Source organism: Melampsora larici-populina (genome assembly GCF_000204055.1).
Source record: "Melampsora larici-populina 98AG31 unplaced genomic scaffold MELLAscaffold_18, whole genome shotgun sequence".
NCBI lineage: Eukaryota > Fungi > Basidiomycota > Pucciniomycetes > Pucciniales > Melampsoraceae > Melampsora > Melampsora laricis-populina.
In genome coordinates, this window is record NW_006768782.1 from 440,191 (window position 1) to 458,838 (window position 18,648).

General features: G+C 45.6%; 3 protein-coding genes across 3 annotated transcripts; all 3 read left to right on the plus strand.

Annotated features, from left to right (window-relative positions):
• Nucleotides 1-7,743: 7,743 nt before the first annotated feature.
• On the plus strand, nt 7,744-8,328 carry MELLADRAFT_63163 (uncharacterized protein; the record flags this gene model as incomplete). Its single annotated transcript, XM_007409941.1, has 1 exon — nt 7,744-8,328. One exon carries the CDS (start codon nt 7,744-7,746, stop codon nt 8,326-8,328), a length of 585 nt encoding a protein of 194 aa, XP_007410003.1.
• Nucleotides 8,329-9,682: 1,354 nt separating this feature from the next.
• On the plus strand, nt 9,683-11,302 carry MELLADRAFT_86399 (uncharacterized protein; the record flags this gene model as incomplete). Its single annotated transcript, XM_007409942.1, has 6 exons — nt 9,683-9,685; nt 9,774-9,785; nt 9,843-10,284; nt 10,362-10,466; nt 10,543-10,920; nt 10,992-11,302. 6 exons carry the CDS (start codon nt 9,683-9,685, stop codon nt 11,300-11,302), a joined length of 1,251 nt encoding a protein of 416 aa, XP_007410004.1.
• A 1,221-nt stretch (nt 11,303-12,523) lies between these two features.
• MELLADRAFT_86400 (uncharacterized protein) lies at nt 12,524-14,068 on the plus strand (the record flags this gene model as incomplete). The annotated part of the gene is made up of 1 exon (XM_007409943.1): nt 12,524-14,068. One exon carries the CDS (start codon nt 12,524-12,526, stop codon nt 14,066-14,068), a length of 1,545 nt encoding a protein of 514 aa, XP_007410005.1.
• Between the last annotated feature and the right edge of the window lie 4,580 nt (nt 14,069-18,648).

Sequence of the window (18,648 nt, forward strand, 5' to 3'; positions counted from 1 at the left end):
TATCAAGTCGGAAAAAATGTAAAAAACACTATTCTATCGCTGCAGTGGTCTTCATCAAAGCCATACGCTTCTTTACAATTTCTTTCTTCCTCAATTCATAAAACATCTTAACTTCACCTTGCATCGAGTCAGTATTGGTTTTGAGCACTAAATCATCGGTAAGAAAGTCTACTGCCTCACTCTGAACTCTAGAGTGCGAGGCAATAGCTGTAGTAGCCTCTGCCATAACCTTGACATTATCAGCCATCTGAGACAAAATCACATCTTGAGTCCTTGATTTCTTTGCTAATTTATTTCCCATAGGACGATCATGAAATTCAGATGAGATTACCTCAATGTCCGAGTCGTCGGTTGGAGCAGGGGTTGATCGGATGGAGATGGCAGATGAAGAAGCTGAAGGTTTAGGATTACTACGTCTGGCGAGGTCAACGTTGTAATCGGTCCACTTAGGGGCACTTGATAAGATACCATGACATCGCACCAGCTTGAATACACTACGCTCACGTTCGAAGTACATCTGATGGGCATCGGCATTGATATCGTCAGCTGATTTGCCACTGCCGTGAAAATTCCTCGTCTTGGAGAGATAGCCAACAAATTTGTTGACAGCTTTATTGATTGCACGCCATCGACCACCTAGAGACTCTTCAGATCTTTCAACAAAAAGGGTAGGATCCTTGATGATGGCGGGTTCAAGTAGCCGCCAGTGTTTGAAGTCGGCAGCGATTCGCTTCCACAATGAGCTGTAAGTTTGACCATTGCCTACCAAGCTATCTTGAGAAATATTCAACCATGAGCGGCAAAGCTGGAGATCTTCGTCTGGGTGGTAGGAACTGCCGCGGCCACCGGAGGTATCATCATCAAGGCCTGGGGTAAGAGCAATTTGGTTTGTAGATTGAGAATTGGTAGGAGCTTTGGTTTTTTGGGCAGGAGCTTTACGCTTGGTGCTAGAACGTTGAGATTGAGAAGAAGCTAAAGAAGGAGTCGTGGATGAAACAGAATGTGTCGATGACGCAAGAGACAAAGGCGGTTGGGCTGGAGGTGGTTGGGCAGGTTGAGTTGATGCGTTAGAGGGATACCATTGAGATGGGGTATTACATTGAGCCTGAGGAGTGCGTGGTGGCGAGTACAAATAAGGGTGAGGACCTATTATCAATCACAGGCCATGGAAAGCGAGGAAAGTGTTGATTAAAGTTGGTCAAGGCGGCGACAACAAAAACAGAATAAGTTAAGTTACATACCTTCTTCATGGAAAGGAGGACGCTTTGGAGGTCCCATTGCGGCAGGGTTTGGCTGAACCGGTTCCTGTTGATGATGGTCGATAACTAATAGAGAAACAACATCAGCGATAAAGACCACATAAATATGATCAAGATGAAGACTTACACTCAGACGCATGATTGACTTCCCAGTTGCCGTGTTTCCACCACATCGACATCTTCAAGAGAGACGTTATAAGAAAGTAAGTAGCAAGGTAAATAGGCGGCCAAGAGGTGAAATAGCAAGGATATAGCGTGGAAGGATTGTCGTAGAAGGAATCACACTACACAAAATATAATATTTTCTGGGCAGAAAATTAAATTATTGATACACGAAAATATTGAGAGGCCAGGAGAAGGGCAAAAAATAAATAAAAATATGCATCTTGTTCCCTGCGGTGAGAGCTTCACTCTCCATATTTTTCCATATTTTTACAGTCCGTATTGATAAGTGTACTAACAATAAACCTTCATAATCATCCAATTACAACCTGTAACAAGCACTGAAATTTGGCTCATTAGTGTTTAGAGAAACTTTTGATTTCTGAAAACACCTATAACTTTGTCAAATCTGCCTCAAAACACTCGATTTTAAGTGCATTAGAAAGCTGAACTCTTCCTCTCAAACTTTCATAAGGTCAAGAACTATGTAGCTAGTATGACAATCATTCTATGGATCTGTATGTACAAATGTACAAAAAAGATTATATCTTTTTTAGCAGACCAGCATGCTGTGTGGTCCTATTATGAACTATTTGGAGGACAATTCCAGCTTACCAATGCACCCAAAATCGAGCGTTTTGGACCGGAATTGAAAAAGTTATGAGTATTTTCAGAAATCAAAAGTTTCTCTAAACACTAATGAGCCAAATCTCAGTGCTTGTTACAGGTTGTAATTGGATGATTGTGAAGGTTTATTGTTAATACACTTATCAATACGGACTGTAAAAATATGGAAAAATATGGAGAGTGAAGCTCTCACCGCAGGGAACAAGATGCATATTTTTATTTATTTTTTGCCCTTCTCCTGGCCTCTCAATATTTTTGTGTATCAATAATTTAATTTTCTGCCCAGAAAATATTATCTTTCTTGTAGTGTCAAGCGCTAAAGATATTGACAGAGACAATAAGAATTTGGTAAATATGAATGGAATGGAAGGAATGAAAGGAAGGTGAGGAAGGGCGAATACAATTGAACCTCATGTTTTATAGACAGGAGGAAAGCAGAAAACACGAACCTATGTACCAAATAGTGACATTGATGAGGTGGAGGTAGGTATAATGAGTGATCGGTTGGGCGAAATCGAACAAGTTTTGCCAAAAAAGCTGAATACCCGTGCACTGAAGAGCATCCACACCCAAAAGAGAGCATATCCTATGCTTTTGGATCACATGAGGTATGTGCATCAGTCCTTCAAAGCATTGGTTACCTTGCACAATCATTAACACAGAGTCAAACTGGATCGAAAGTTGTTGAAAGTTGATTGATTGTGATCGGGAAACACCAGGATGTGTGAAGAGGAAGTCGATCGAGCAACACCCAAATCGCAACGAAACGAACCGAAATGTCTCGGGTTTTTGTTTCGTTGCGACAAGACCGAAACGCAATCTACCGCAATCGAAACCATGGCCGAAACTCCTAAATCCCTCAGCGAGTTGCGGTGCGACAGTACAAACCGCAACCGAAACAAAACCAAAACGAAACCGAAATAAATTTCGGTATTTGGGGCATACTTGGTCAAACTACACGATTTAGGCGCACACAAGCTTTATAAGATGAATTTGTAAGAAACCCAACAAAGATGAGTAAAAAATGAGGCTTGATGCCTTTTTGAAGTGAGATAGAAAATGACCTGAACACGGACAAGTAAAAACAATAAGGGTGATAACTATTTGAGACAAGACAGAAGATAGATCAAACACAGACGAGTAAAAAAGAATCAATACCTTTTTGAAATGAGATAGAACTAATGAACTATCAGGACTTTGGGTTTCTCCTCGAGTTTTTCTTATCCTTAATTTTTTTAATCTCTGATAGTGCCTCGTTATATTCATCTGGAACCTTGATATCCTGACCGAGCCATTGATGGCAACCCACAGCCCGCTCAATAGTACGCGGTGCCAGCCCTCGATCTGCAGTGGCAATCCTTCCAGCCGCAGAGAAAGTACGCTCGCATGCGCACGATGTGGCAGTACAAGCTAGATAATCACGAGCGATTCGGCTCACCACTGGATACAACTCATGATTTTCCTAGAACAGTTGGAAAAGCCATGTCTGGTTAGTCAAAGCACAGAAGTTGGTGGAAGAATTGGTGTACATACCTTCCACCATGTGAGTGGGTGAACACCTTTTTGTGCAATGTTTTTTCTATCTAGATACAGGTTGAGCTCTGTGTATGTGTCGGGTGTCATGTCATCAGCTGAATCATCGCTGAAGTCGTTGAGGTCGGTTTGGGAAGTTGACGGAACGGAACTTGAGGTAAGTGTAGCTGGGGTCTTCTTGCTTGGGTTTTGAGTCAATTCATGTGTAAAGGCCGCTTCGAGTATATCTCGAACCCTTCCCACGTGATCGGGATAATATTTGCTGAAAAATCGCAGGCGATAGCGTGGGTGCATGGCTGTTGCGATGACTAGTGCATCACACTCAAGGGCTTCATTTTCATATGACTTGATCTTGTGCATCATCGTATCGATTGCCAGTGAAAGCTCGGGATATGAGGACCCGTGTTCATCCTTTGAAGCCTGCAAACGTTTGAGGATATTGATGTATTCAGGGAGGACGTGAAAACCTGTTGAATGATTTCCTTCCATTATCAAAGTTGTTGTTTTGAAAATCTAATTGTTGAAAGCATCAGTTATTGGATCAAACTGATTTTATGTGAAAAAAGGCACCTTCAAGACATCAAGTAACGCCTCCACCGCACTCCATTCTTCATCAGAGATACGAAGCCCATTGTAGACCTGATCCTTCTTATCTTTCTTGCAATCGAGGGCGAGAAGCTTGTTGATTACCTGCAATTTGTGGAATTTAATATTGATACACAGATAGAAAAAAAAATACATACGTTTTGAGCATCACAAGCTCGTTGCCAGCTGTCTAACTTGGAGTTCCATCGAACACCATATCCATATATAAGCATTAGCCCTTTGTATAATAGATTTGAAGCTACAGTTTCGTATTCTCCTCGCTTTGAAGGTGATGAGGCCACTCCTTGGCTTACAAGTTCGATCTGAGTGTGTTTTAGTAATTGGAAGCATAGTGAGCTATGAAAACAAACGGTGAAAAAGAATCACTAACCTTCTTCACTCCACTGGTAACCAAACCCCAAGTCGGTTTGGGCACAACATCATCAGCGGGTAGATCATCCTCACTGTCTTCTACTGTTACTCGTTCCAAACCCCTTCGGTCATCCTCATTTTCTGACTCGGATGAATCTGCTTCCTCGTTTCCAGTTGCTTTCTCCGGGACAGCTGTGTTGATTTGGATGGTGGGAATTGGCATACGAATATCTGGTTGAGTGGTGGGCTTTACATGTCCAGACTTGAGTTCGAGTTTGTCTAATCCATGCTTGACTGCAAGGGCAAGCTTATGACAAAAACATCTGATGTGATTAACTTGAGAGTTCCAATACAAAGGATTGTTTGGGTCGTCAAAGAACATACGCTCAAGCTCGCGAGCAAGAAAGTTATTACTTGCGGCTGAGTCCGTAGTTTGAGCTAACATGTAGATATGCAAAAAAAAGTAAGATTAAATTAGTTACAGTAAATCATAAAGATATATTATGAGACTTATCTTGAAATGAAGTCCATGTCGTATGAGAAAAGATCCAACTGGGCGAGCAAGTAAAACACCATAATGATCCCATATGATCCTCTTGAGTGTCAAGTGAACCGTCTTGAACTCCCAATCATCGTTTATGTAAGATGCTGAGACTCCAAGAAATGCATATTGACTTCCCTTGGTTGTCCAACCATCATGGATCAGACAGAACCGACTCGGATTATTCTTGAGGATTGAAATCACCTCGTCCTGGAGAGATCGAGCAAGACTTTTGGCTGACTTTGAAACCCATGTTGGGGATCGGAGTATAGCTTGTGGGTTGGCCCACAGGAGCGCTGCACCCAGTTCGTCATCATCAATTCGGCTCCATGGTAGGGCATGGAGAAGAATCCACAAGACCATGATTTTATTGAGGGTTTCGACAGTAAATTTGACGTAGGAAGCAAGTGTGGACTGTGTTGTTTTTGAAGTTGTGGGCTTGTTTGCCTCTAGCCAGGTTGGTGGACAAATAACACCGTTTCGGATTGCTACATCTCGCTTAGGGCAAGGCTTACGATTTTTTTTGCCATCTCGATGAGTTTGTAAGTTGTAGTGGTTGGATTCTCCATCCTTGTATTCGCCACGACACCACTTGCATGTATACACAAGAACCTCTTTCTCTAACTCAACTATATCACCAGTCTCCTGTTCCATGAAAATGGCAGTTAGCCGAGCCCAAAACAGTGGGAGCATTGACAACAAACTTACTGGGTCTTCTTGCTTATATTTTTCCATTACTGCTCGTGGATTTGCTTCGTAATATTCAAATACCTGTTTAACCTTCTCTGTTCGCGCTTTCTGATTTGCCGCCGAGTCTTTTGACTCATCCTCACGGTCTGACTTTTGTTCTGTATCCATACCCTGAGGTACAATTATAACCTAGTTATTGATCATATGAGAGGCACATGAAATGTCTATCAGTCTGAAGTGGATGCAAAGAGACAGTGAGGCTAATCAAGAACATACTTTTTGAAGCGGAGCCAGGCGCTTTTTCCTTTGAGGAGGTCCAGCAGCTTTTGCACGTTGTTTCTTCTGAGCAGCTTGAGAATCAGCATGCCCTCCTGAGGAGGGGCGTCGGCGTTTACTGGGCTGAGCGCTGGTTGAAGCTCCACCTTGACCATTAGTAGATGTTGTGGGATTTGGACCGGGATCTGGAATGATCTGAACTTCATCTTCGGAGCTATTTTTTTCACCAGCTGATTTAGAGGGTGAGCGGTCCTGCAAGTGAGTTCCGGGGTTGGGGTTGGGACTCAAAGAGTTGTGATCAAGTGATCCAATAACAAGTGATGGATCTCCTTTAGATGGAGTGCGTGGACGGAGGCTACGGTCACTTTGTGGAAGCTGCAAGGATGTTGAAGTGGGGCAAGTTGTTTCACTTGCATCAGAAATGGGGGGAACCAGAGATGACATGGATATAAATTTTGAATAAGATCAAGAATTTTTGGAGGAAAAGTAAATATTGATTGGACAAGAAAGAGATTGATTTCAAGAACCGGCCGGCTCCTTTCTAAAAGATATAACTTATGACCCTCACTCTTACCACAAGAGATGTCTAAAAATCTGTTTAATCACACTACGTAAGTTGTTCTAACAGTGTTATCTAGTGCGTGAAATATCCAATAATTGTCATTGTCAATGTTGCTTTTCTTTTCTTGTATACGTCTCGAAATGGAATTTCCATTTCAATGTTTGAACACATTAGTTCAAACCTGTTCAAACTACTCTTGCCTCTAAATTCCATATACATACACATATGATTGTGAACTGTACAGTACACAATCATGAACCACCCCAGACAGTTCACGATCGTGAACTGACCCAGCTACGTTTTTCCGAAACCAATCGCAACATATTTCGTTTTGTTGCGATTGCGTTTCAAGGATTTCAGTTTCGTTTCGGTTGAACCGAAATCTACTTTCTGATTTGGGTGTTTCGGTGCGAAATAACCGCAACTAAATTGCGGTGGTTTTAAGGCCTTTAAATCGCAACGAATCGAACCGCAACCGAAAAATGGTTTCGGTGCGATTTGGGTGTTGGATCGAGTGATATCGGTGCGGTGAACCAAAGATAGTATGATCTAACTTTACCAAAGTGACAGAAAGGTCGTACGGGTCTTCCATTTGCGGTGATGTTTGGGTGTTTGTGCAACGAACAAATTTATACTATCCCGGCCAAGATTTGGACGTTGCGTAACCCATACAGCCTCTTTACGCGGTGCGGTGGCTCGTATCTTTTCCCACACAACGTGGATACTGTATTGGTTGTTTTACACGGCCCGGTGGAGATGCTCTTAGCCAAACTTCAACAAACGTATCCAACCTTTTCGATCATCTATCCGACGTCTCAAACCTTTTGGATCCTCTATACGGCATGGTTGTCAGGATATTTTCCGCGCTACTCTAGCAAGTTGAATGTATTCGCCATTTGACTGGACCTTAATTACAATATTCGATTTTCACGCTAGTCACACCTTCAACTTAATATCCAATCTGGTCGACCTAATTGGGCATTCAACTTCCCGATCTGGCACATTGGATGTCTGTCTGGCCCCAAAGGGTCTTCCATACTTTCACATGGGCAATGTAAGACTCAATACAAAAACAGTAAGTTATATTTACTTATTGGTAAGGACAACCAGACTGTCTGACCTTCATCGCACTCTTGATGACGTCGAAACGTATTCTACGTGGTTTGAATAACCCTGCCCGAATTCCCAAACCAGCCACACCTTTACAAGAACAGCTGCAAGCACGCCGCGAGCGAGACTTACGAGCTACAGCTAATTCCACCGCGGCGATCCTCAAAAAGCTTAAAGATGAAGAAGAACCGCATCGAGATCTGCATGACCAAGACATGGCCGAAGGCCAAGTCTTGAACGACGTTGAGGGGGCCGACGAAGCAGACGAACCACAAGATGAGGATTTCGGCGAGGAGGGAGATCTCCGTCGATTTATGCCACATCCTGACCAGGTCGAACATCCTCAACCTGTGGACCCTATTATCGCCGCTTTGAGAAGAGACCAGCATTTAGCGGATCGATTGAGTCACGAGAACGAGTGGATGTGGCAGTATGCTGTTATGTTGCCTACGTTTCTGCGATGTAAGATGGAAACGTCCAATTGGGGGAATGAAGATAGATGGAACAAAGATTTACGGCCAACATGCACCTGTGTAATGCAGACCGAGCGCAATGTCGACCTGGTGGATTTAACTAGTAAGCTGAGTATTGCCGTTCAGTATAGTTTGTAGTAACAACTTACCACAGGATATTAAATTGTAGCACGCCGAAGAGTCAAAATCAGTTTTTGCAAGAACTGTGATCTCTCGGATCCTACCAGGCTGCTGCAGATGGGCTACATGGCAGCTTCACCATCAAAACCGCGAACGGCCTTTTCCATACGCCTTCTCATTCACCACCACAGCCAGTGGGTCCGATACGCTGTACCTACGAAATCGTTCTGCGAAGGATTAGACGAAGCTCTTGATTCGCACAACCCGGTGATTTTAACCAGTCGTGGGCAAGTAAGTTCAGTCAAACCTGTCAGAGCTCTACATACGATTCTGACTAACCCACAGCCTCGCGACTGGCGAGCGCCTTTTACCGTTTCGGTTGATGCATATAGGGCATTAATCAATCAAATCCGCGAACTGGAATTCCAAAAACTTCAACTCACCGAACTAGGAAAACTTGCTGCCAACTGCCCAAAATGTTTTGGGCCACCGGTTGGCAATCCAAGACCGGAAGAAGCCCATGTCATAGTATGTCTTGATGGCAATTTCCAGCATAAACGACACGCCAAAGCAAGCGTTCCCATACCTGGATCTCGACCTCCTCGTCCAGCAATTTTTCTGGACCCAAAAATTGCAGAAGCGAAGGCCAGATTCCTACAAAATGGGCCCCCAATTGACTGGGAAAACGTAAGTTGTCAATAATCAAATACAATATCAAACAATTCGTTCTACTACACTGAACGAATTTATAGGATGAATGTACGGAGGCACATACTACTGCGAATGACGTTCGAGGTAAAGGTCATTTCAAGAACATGGACGAGTCAGGTTTGCTAGGTATGGCATGTAGGCACGATCATGTCCTGAAGATGATCAATCTAATCCAAACAGGTGAAAAGTACGTCGCACTTACCGAATGGAACCTTTGTTAGAGATGTCTGATATGGCGCATGACGATTTGTAGAAGTCATTATGCGCTAGCACTTATCCAGTGGCTACTGGACTTATTCGCAAACGATCGTGATGGTATTACCAGTCTCGCAATCCTCTACGACATCGGTTGTAATTTGGACAAGACCATCAAGAAAGTAAGGACAAATATTCCATCAGTATTAAATAGGATTTAATGTGCTGACCTGGCTTTCGTAAACGCTCTTAGAGAAGGGTGTTTACAGGTGATGCGCAAGCGGCACAGGTCAAACTAGGTACGGCCTTATTCCACGCCTACGCCCACAACTGGGGTTGTCAGCTGAAGTATAATCCACGCCTGAATCGTGGATGGGGTAAAAGTAATGGGGAAGGTCTTGAGCGTGTCTGGTGGAAACTGGCGCCACTAGTATCTGTTCTTCGGTATGCGACTAAACATCACCGGATGGTGAGTTTGGACCTGTGGACCAACCATCGAAACGAGGTATTGCGCAAACCCGCTGGTAAGTCCAATGGAGTAACGACGTCATGGGAAGACGATCCAGAGGGTACATTGACCCTGATTACCCCCTACAGCTTCTTATCTGATTATCCAAACCAAAAAGTATCTTGCTGAGCTACAGGTCGCACGGGAAACTATTGCGAATATTAGTCAACAGAATCCAGCGCATAATAGGGCATACCTGCAAACGCAGTGGGAACGTCAGCGCGAGTTACAGCTTAATGCTATCAATGTAAGGTCTAAGGAGAAGCGTGCGCGCCTGGAGGTTCTGATCAAGCTTGAAGAAGACCTTTTGGAAGCACGGCAAGTCTTGACTTCTGATAATTCCATATTTCATCATCATCATATTTACATTACTAACCTACATACATGGTCCAGTCAGCAAATGAGGGACATGGACGCAGCTAATGATCCTATTCGAACCGCTGAGCAACGTAATGCCCTGCTTGACCTGCCTAGAACGCTTGTCGAACTCGAGGAAAAGATCCAAGAGGTAGCAGATGAAGTTGGCAATACTGAGCTGCTGAATGCTCGTCGACGTGGAAGTAAGTTTAATTGCTTAATACCTTCGTTTTCATTGTTCACTAACTTATGTGTGATGGGTCGTATCAATTTCACACAGATGACCGAGTGAAAGCTGTCCTGACAGTACAGGTTGCTTTAGGCTTCTTGTACGAGGCCAAATTTGGTGCAGAACAACAGCAAGTGGACGCGGGGAGAAGGACACGTCAGTACTCAATTGTTCCTCAATGCTGAGTGACCATTGAGTGAACCTCGCTGACCCTATATAACTTCGAACGAAGGTGCGACTCAACAGCCAAGAAATGAGCAACTTCGGACCAAGAAGCGGGCCTTACTGAAGAAGAAGCTCAATACGTACTTAAGGCATGCGGCGCGGTACAATGCGCAATATCGACCGGTACCGCGTTTGTTAGAGCCAACCTTTGACGAAGTGGTGGCTATGGATATGCTTCATCCCTTTTGGGACGAAGCTGCTCTGAATCACCCAGATGAGCCATGGGCGTCTTGCCAGATTACCAAAGATGGTATTGTGGCCCTTAGAAGTGAGGTGTCGTCTGAAGAAGAGATGCGGCGGCTGGGTCGCGAGGTTAGACAGATGATGGGTTGGGGAATCGACTATCAAAGACGTTTGGAAGCAACCAAGCCCCACGAGGGAAATGGTAAGTATGTTCACATCATTATACTTATAAACTTGAACTGATAACACCTCTGTACCACTCTTCCACACCAGCGCGAGTGGTAGAGTGGAACTCCATCCACAGTGGGCTGGACAAACGAACGTGTCGTCTATGGAAGCAATGGGATCGAGGCCTCATTGAGGCTGTTCATATTACGAAAGAGTATGTAGAAGGAATTGCTGAGACTGATGTTGAACTTATACAACAGTGGGAAGAGATGGTAGGGCGAACTGCGGATACATGGGAAGCAATCTTAGGGGTCCCAGTGTTTTGGACCGAGGAGGAGTTTGATGAGCAACCTGCGGAAGAGGACCATGATGAGGAGATGGATTGGATCAGAGAACAATTTTTTTATTTTGTATGAATGATCGGCTCATGTGTGATGTTTTATTATTGTGTTTTTGCCTGGGAAAGCATAATGAGAGTATCAAGTTTTTAATGCCATATGTGAAAGTCGTGATTTGGTTATAATTGCATTGATTAATTTAGTATCAAATTTGATATACATGATATTTTGCGGGATTGCGAGGACCAATAAGGCACGTTTGGTCCTTAAGCCCACGGAGACTTAGCGAGAGTCTAAGAGTGACCTTAAGAGACTGTACGTAAAGCACTCCCCGCGGGAGAACCTGTACAGCTCACGGAAATTTTTCCCTACAAAAATTCCTCACTCTGAACTCATCAATCCGGCTAAGTCTTTATCTCGTGATAACCTCATCTAGTTGTGTTCATTTCAGTTTTTCAAAAAGTAAAGAAGACGACCTGCCAAGAAGAAGAACCCGCGCGCAAGAATGAACAACACAAACAACCCCAATAACGAAGATCTAGAGGCAAGACTAGCAAGAGCAGAGGAAAATGTAGCGCGGATGACAAGAGCGGCGGCGGCAGCGACTGGCACCCTCCCTGGACCAGCATTAGCCCCACCGAGTAGAGGAAACGGAAGCAAGAAGAACACGAACAAGAATGTTCCGACGGAAACAATCTTAGAGGAAGAAGACGAGGAACAAGACGAGGACGGTGAACCCATAGATTACGACCTCCTACTAGCCGGAGAGCTAATCGAATCAGATGATGAAGACGGCTCCTACCAACCCGAAGATCCGAAACCTAAACCAAAGGGGAAAGGGAAGGATAGAGCAAGTTCAGTCGAAGACGATCAGTCGTTGATAGGTAAGTTCTAAAATCACAGCAAGAATTTCTAGCAATCATGCAGTCTAGGAATACAATTCGCACCATCCTTCTCCCCTCTTGAACGCTGTCGGCACGGTACGACGAGTAAGACCGAAGGTCCGAAAGCGTGGTCGTTTCGGCGACGGCCAAGTTGGTTAAACCAACCTCTGGCGAGCTTAATTGCTGTGTCACGAAGTTGACGGCCAAGTCGGGAGACCACTGGCGGATTCAGTTATAGAATCGGCCGCATGAACGGCGGCCAAGTCAGGAGACCTCTGGTGGATTCGTATATAGAATCAGTCACATTAAGCGACAGCAACAAAGCCAAGAGCCAGATGCCACATACCTAAAGATGAAGAAACGTTCACTTACATGTACCCCCCCCTACTTGACTCACACAGCAGACGGAGACGCGATGGTACAGATGCAAGGCGAAATCACCGATCTGTTCGAAAGACAGGAGAATGCCAAAGCTTCGGCACTTCTAGCGTATTTCACCAATACCTTTCTGCGAGAACCTAAGGAAGGGGGAAGAAGGTCCATGTCCAGGAACCCGACCCCAGGCCCGAGCACCATACGCAACCCTATCCAACGTCCTCCAACGAGGGAGCAGCCACCAGAACCTAGGGAGAGAACTCCAGATTTGCTGAGCGACCGACAAGAGACCCCAGAGCGAATCCCGGTGTCAAGGAGAAGCCCCTACACGCTGATCCAGGAGAACCTGTCAGAACCAACCTCGGAGGTCCCTAACAAAGGCAGGACTCACGATACAAGAGCTCGACGCACTCACGACCCACCCCGTCATCCTGGCACCCCCTCCCCCAACCACGACTCTTCACCCACGAGGGGAGGTCCTCCAGGAAGGAGTAGATCAAAGACACCACCTCAACCACACCGTAACGATCCACCACAGGGGACGAGACGTGACTTGGAACCGGCGAGTTTAAATGAACAGGAATTGGTGGGAGGAGTCCAGACGAAATCAGAAGAAGAATTGGCGAAGTCGATGCTCGAATCAGGGAAGGGGAGGATGGTCTTGTCTAACGGAGACGTAATAGAAAATGGTAGACAAATTTTACAGAATGAATCAGAACAAATGGAGAAAATCCTAACTCCCCTATCGCAAGTTTTACAAGTGTGGATGAAAACTTTCAAAGCTTACATTCCGCTGACCGTTTTCAACAAGAGGTGGTTGCGAGAGGACCAAAAGGCATGGGAAGTGAAAGAACCCCAAACGGAGGCGAAAATCTTGAAAGGCGGATCGAATGTGAAGGCCTACGGCGGCAAACCCCCTCCCGACAAACTCTTGATGCAATTCGAAGATTGGCTCGACAGTATGAAACTGTTTGTCCGGTATGTGGAGGAAGCGGGCTGGATTACCCAAGCTGCTCGATTCAGGTCGCACATGAATGTAGTGATGGACCTCCGCGACAACATCGGTTGGATGGTGGCGTTACGCTACTGTATAAGGATTCGGCAAGGTGTGATGAGGGTCACTGTAGACCAGAAGATATGTAACATATCAAACGTTCAGTCACGGGTTTTAGAGGAAGTGAAGTTGGTATGCGAAAATATGGGGGAACGAGCTTACCAATCAAACCCCTATGCTCCCGGTGGCCCCAAAGACCACATCGACCCAGACTCCGGCCTACCGAGAACCCCATCGTCCAGATTCGCAGCGACCAACAAGAAGACAGCTACGACAGAGAACAACGCATACGACGCTGATCGTAAACCGAAACGAAAGTGGCTACCGGATGACGTATGGGAGGCGAAGAAGAAGGCGGAAAGAGCGGCAAGGAACGGGAAGAAAGACGACTGGGGAAAGGCAGCTGGCAGATACGCAGAGCGTGGAAACTGGAGAGATGATAAGAAACGCGACCGTAGCCGCAGTCGGAGCCGGGATAGAGGCCAAGGCTACAAGGCCGGAGGCGGGAGAGGAGGGAGAGGTCGATACTAGTGAGTATGACGCGGTCATTTGTACCTGTGTGAAAGAGATGTGAAATGATAAGACACAAGAAACTTCTCTATCACAAAAGAATGAGAAATCTCTCACCAAAAAAAAGCTCCCTTTGACCAACCGATTGTGCCAACTCGCCCAACCCCCCCCTTTTCCTCTCCCTCTTTCAATTGATTCCAAGGGGAGCGGAGCGAAATTCTAACATAGCTTGATTTCAATTTTTGCCCTCTCCAGTGAAAGACCAGTAAGTCTAGAGCCGTCCTCAGCCAGGCCAAGGTGGCCACTGAGAGTGAGATGCGAGATGAGAGTCGATAGATGGATAGAAGAACTGAAGGAAGCAGGTATCCTAGAACAAAATTGGAGCGTCATAGAGGGGTTTGAAAGGGGCTTCGACCAAGGCATCCCCGAAGTTCCTATCCAGGGGATGAAATATTACTGCCCCCCCAACCACTCGTCAGCGGCAGAGGCAAAAGACGAGATCGAGAAAAGTCTGAGAGAAGAAATCGCAGCCGGGAGGATGTATGGACCCTTCTCGAAGGACGAAGCTTACAAAGTGTTGGGTTTCTTCAGAACAAGCCCACTTGGAGCCGTAACAAACGGAGACGGATCTCTGAGACCAATCAACGATCTGTCTTTCCCACGGGGTGACTCTTTCATCAATTCCGTGAACGCACACGTAGATAAGGACGAATTCGTGACATCATGGGACGACTTCGAGGTGGTGGCAGCATTCTTCCTGTCGACAGAGGGCGAATTGCTGTTAGGGATATTTGACTGGGCAAAAGCCTACCGTCAAATACCAACACTTTTGTCACAGTGGCCGTTTTTGATGATCCTAGATTTCAACGAAAACGTGATTTTGGATACAAGGGTGACCTTCGGAGGGGTCGCAGGCTGCGGTGTCTTCGGGAGAGTGGCAGACGTGTGGAAACAGGTGGTGCTCGCGAAACTGGGATTCACAGCAGGTTTCCGCTGGGTAGACGACACGCTGTTTATCAAGGAAAACAACGGCAACAACACCGCAACAATGCAAGACGTGGCGAACTTGAGCAAGTCGATGGGAGTAGTCACGAACACGAAAAAATGGAGGGAGTTTAGCTTCACACAGAAGTATCTAGGATTCCTGTGGGACGGTAAAAATAAAACAGTCCGTATCCCAGAAGAGAAACGGACAGAACGAATATCGCAAATAGATGAGTTTTACCAGGCGAAGGCCGTTCGTTTCAAGCAAGTTGAGAAGCTAGCCGGGAGGCTGGCGCATGCAACTTTGGTGTATCCACAGCTGAAATGTTATTGTATGGCGATGTACAAGTGGATGGCGGAATGGGTTCATAAGTCAGCCCTATGTGACATACCGGACGAAGTGAGAGAGGACTTAAGAATGTGGAGACAAACCTTGATAGAAGCAGACCCAAGGAGACTTATCCCGCATAAGGGGATACGGAACGTAGCGTGGGTGGGGGACGCATCCACAAGCTACGGAATTGGGATTATAATAGGCAAAAAATGGGCACGATTCCGGTTAAGGCGAGGATGGAATCAGATGGACGAAAACGGAAACCGGAGGGAGATAGCATGGGCAGAGACCGCGGCCGCGCGCCTAGGACTGTTGATGCTTGCAACGCTGATGGACGTCCGAGGTTACGAATTTCTGATGCTGACGGATAATGTCGTGACAGAGGCGGCGATCAAGAACGGGAAGTCAAGGAACCCATTGGTAAATCGAGAGTGGATGGAAATCCAAAAGGAGCTGATGAGACTAGATTGCAGAATTAAGCAAAAGAGGGTTGTCTCAGAGGACAACGCAGCAGACAAGCTCTCAAGGGGCAAAGACTCATCTAAGGGGAAGCACGATGAAGTGCAAATCGACCTGCCAGTAGACTTAAGGCCCTTTTTGATACAAGAATGAAATGAGCTCATTCAAGCATTGAGCCTACCCTACTGAGCCACCGTGAGAAGTGACCACGCATGAAACACACCACCCTACAACTCTGATACGGAGATATGAGCGTGCAATCAAAGTGAGCCTGAAACAAAACGAGACGCGAGATACCTACAAACCATCCAAAAAACCATCAGCTCACATCACCTTCAAAATGAGCAAACTGCCCAAACATTTTGAGTCAGCAAAAGAACGCACCGGACCAGCAGGGAAACACGTAGCATTGAGTGGTTGGGCCGGTTCAACTCTGAGCGGATACTCGAGCGGTATGTCAAAATTTATCGAGTTCAAGAATAAAACTAAAGGAGGATTCGACGAAGAAAAACCGATCAGTGACGAAGACATCTACCATTTCATCGCATGGGCCGGAGAATCAAAAGCGGAAAAAGAAAACGGACCGAAGAAAGTGATAGCCGCGGTAACCATCAAAAAATACCTGGACGGAATACGGGCATGGCATATTGTGAAACATTTAGCCACACCCTCCGCTGACCGTGACGTTGTATCGACCTTGATAAATGCGACAAAGAGAAACGAAGAAGGAAAAGAGTTAGTGACAACCAAGCAGCCGATCATGATTAGACAACTCTTTCAACTGTTTAAAGAATCAATAGGAAAGTCGGACGAACTACAGTTAACGGCATCGGTGGCATTGATAGCCTTCTGGGGGATGGCAAGGCTAGGTGAGATCTTGAGGCAATCGAAGGCAGAAGGCGCGATCCTGAGGAAAAACGTCGAATTCGGAGAGAAGGGAGGCGTCCGATTCGCCAAACTATACCTTAGTAAAGCCAAGACGGCAGGCCCAGGCGAAGTCCAAGTGATTCATCTACAGCAGCAAAGGAACGTTTTGGACCCAGTCTCAGCACTAGAAAGGGTGTTACGTCTAAACGAAAGAGGTGATAGGGACGACTTACTTTTCGTCACGAAGGGACCTAGAGGCATAGTCCCGATGAAGAAACCTCGATTTGTAAAACTAGTGGAAGGGTGCTGGGGGAGATCAGGAGTGGAAAGCTGGTCTGGACACTCCTTTAGAGTGGGAGGAGCGTCGATTAGATATAATTTAGGGACCCCCGTAAAAATCATAGCAAAACAAGGTCGATGGAAGTCCCTAACTTATCTACGGTACTTCAAAGCATACTCAGAAGATGAGATAGAGGACACGATAAAGTTCTTAGAAGCAATCGAAGAATGAAATGGCATAATGTGAAATAAGAATTCAAGGTTTTAAAACAAAGATAACATAGAGTTCATGCGTCTGAAGGGAGACAACACAGAGAAACCTTAATTCCAATTAAGCGAACGCTTGTCATTCAACGAGGGGAGATAACATGGAGAAACCTTAATTCCAATTAGGTGCATGCTTGTCACTCAACGGAAACTTTAATTCCAATTAGGCGCATGCTGGTCACTCAGCAGAGATTTCGAGAGAAACCTAATTCCAATTCAGCGCATGCTGGTCATTAGTGGAAACCTTCATTACAAAGACCCTGTCGGTGTTAGGGGGTAGCTCCTGGAAGGCTAGGCACCGAAAGGCTCGGAGACCCAGTTGTAGGGGATCCAGGAGCTAAGAAGAAACCCCTCGATCACGGAGGGCGGGCGGGTAAGAAGGTGAGAGCCCGGCCAGAAGAACCCCCCATTGGTTCCGAAGAACCTTTTGGTTTTGCAGAACCAACGGGAGGCGGCCGGGCTCCGCCGCTACCGCAAAAGAACATCCTCTGACAATATGTAAGAGATGTTCCGGGCAATGGGTGCTAAAAGAGCAGCCAAACATTACATTGACCTGAGTTCAAAAGTGAGAGATACTACACTTTTGGAACTCAGGAGGCTCGTGAAAGGAACTCAACTCACAAGCTATATGAGGGTGCTGTGGCGCACAGAATGTTCGGCTGTAAGCCAAAGATAATGTATGCAGTATCAACGGATAATGTCCGAAAATTGGGCCGCAGATGAGCCCAGATGTGACAGATGACTCTGAGAAAAAATTTTGAAATAACTCCACAAGTTTTTATAAATCTAAGTGGTAAAATCATCAAATAAAACAACTTTTTTTGCATCATAAACATGCATTAGAATGTCTCTAGAGCTTGTGGGCCTATCTCACATCCCCAAAGTGCCTCTGCAGGTGTTAGGCAGCCCAAAAATCGAAATTTGACTCATCTGCCCACATCTGGCTCAGTCTCAGATTCATCTGTATGAATCTGAACCCGACTATTGTAAAGTCTTCAGATTCATCTGGCTACACAACCGTCACTAAAGCCGTAGCAGATTGATCTGGCTACTCATCAGGCAGATTCATCTGCTGCATTTACCCTCAACCACGACTCCATTCTAGGTGGTTGCACATGTGTACTATGACTCAACTTGGTAATCAAACACTGTATACCTGCTACAGCTTGACTCAACCCGTGTACATAACATAATGAGCTTTGATTCCAAGCCAATACATTGGGGGGGATCTCATCTGAGCTCATCTGAGCTTCATATCTACAAAACTCACTGGCTACACATACGGCTCTGATGATTCTGTAAAGAGCAATCCCATCTGGGCTCATCTGCCCTTCAAATACACAACACTCACTCGCTACACATCTGGCTCTGATTACTCTTCAAGGGCAGATCTCATCTGGGCTCATCTGCC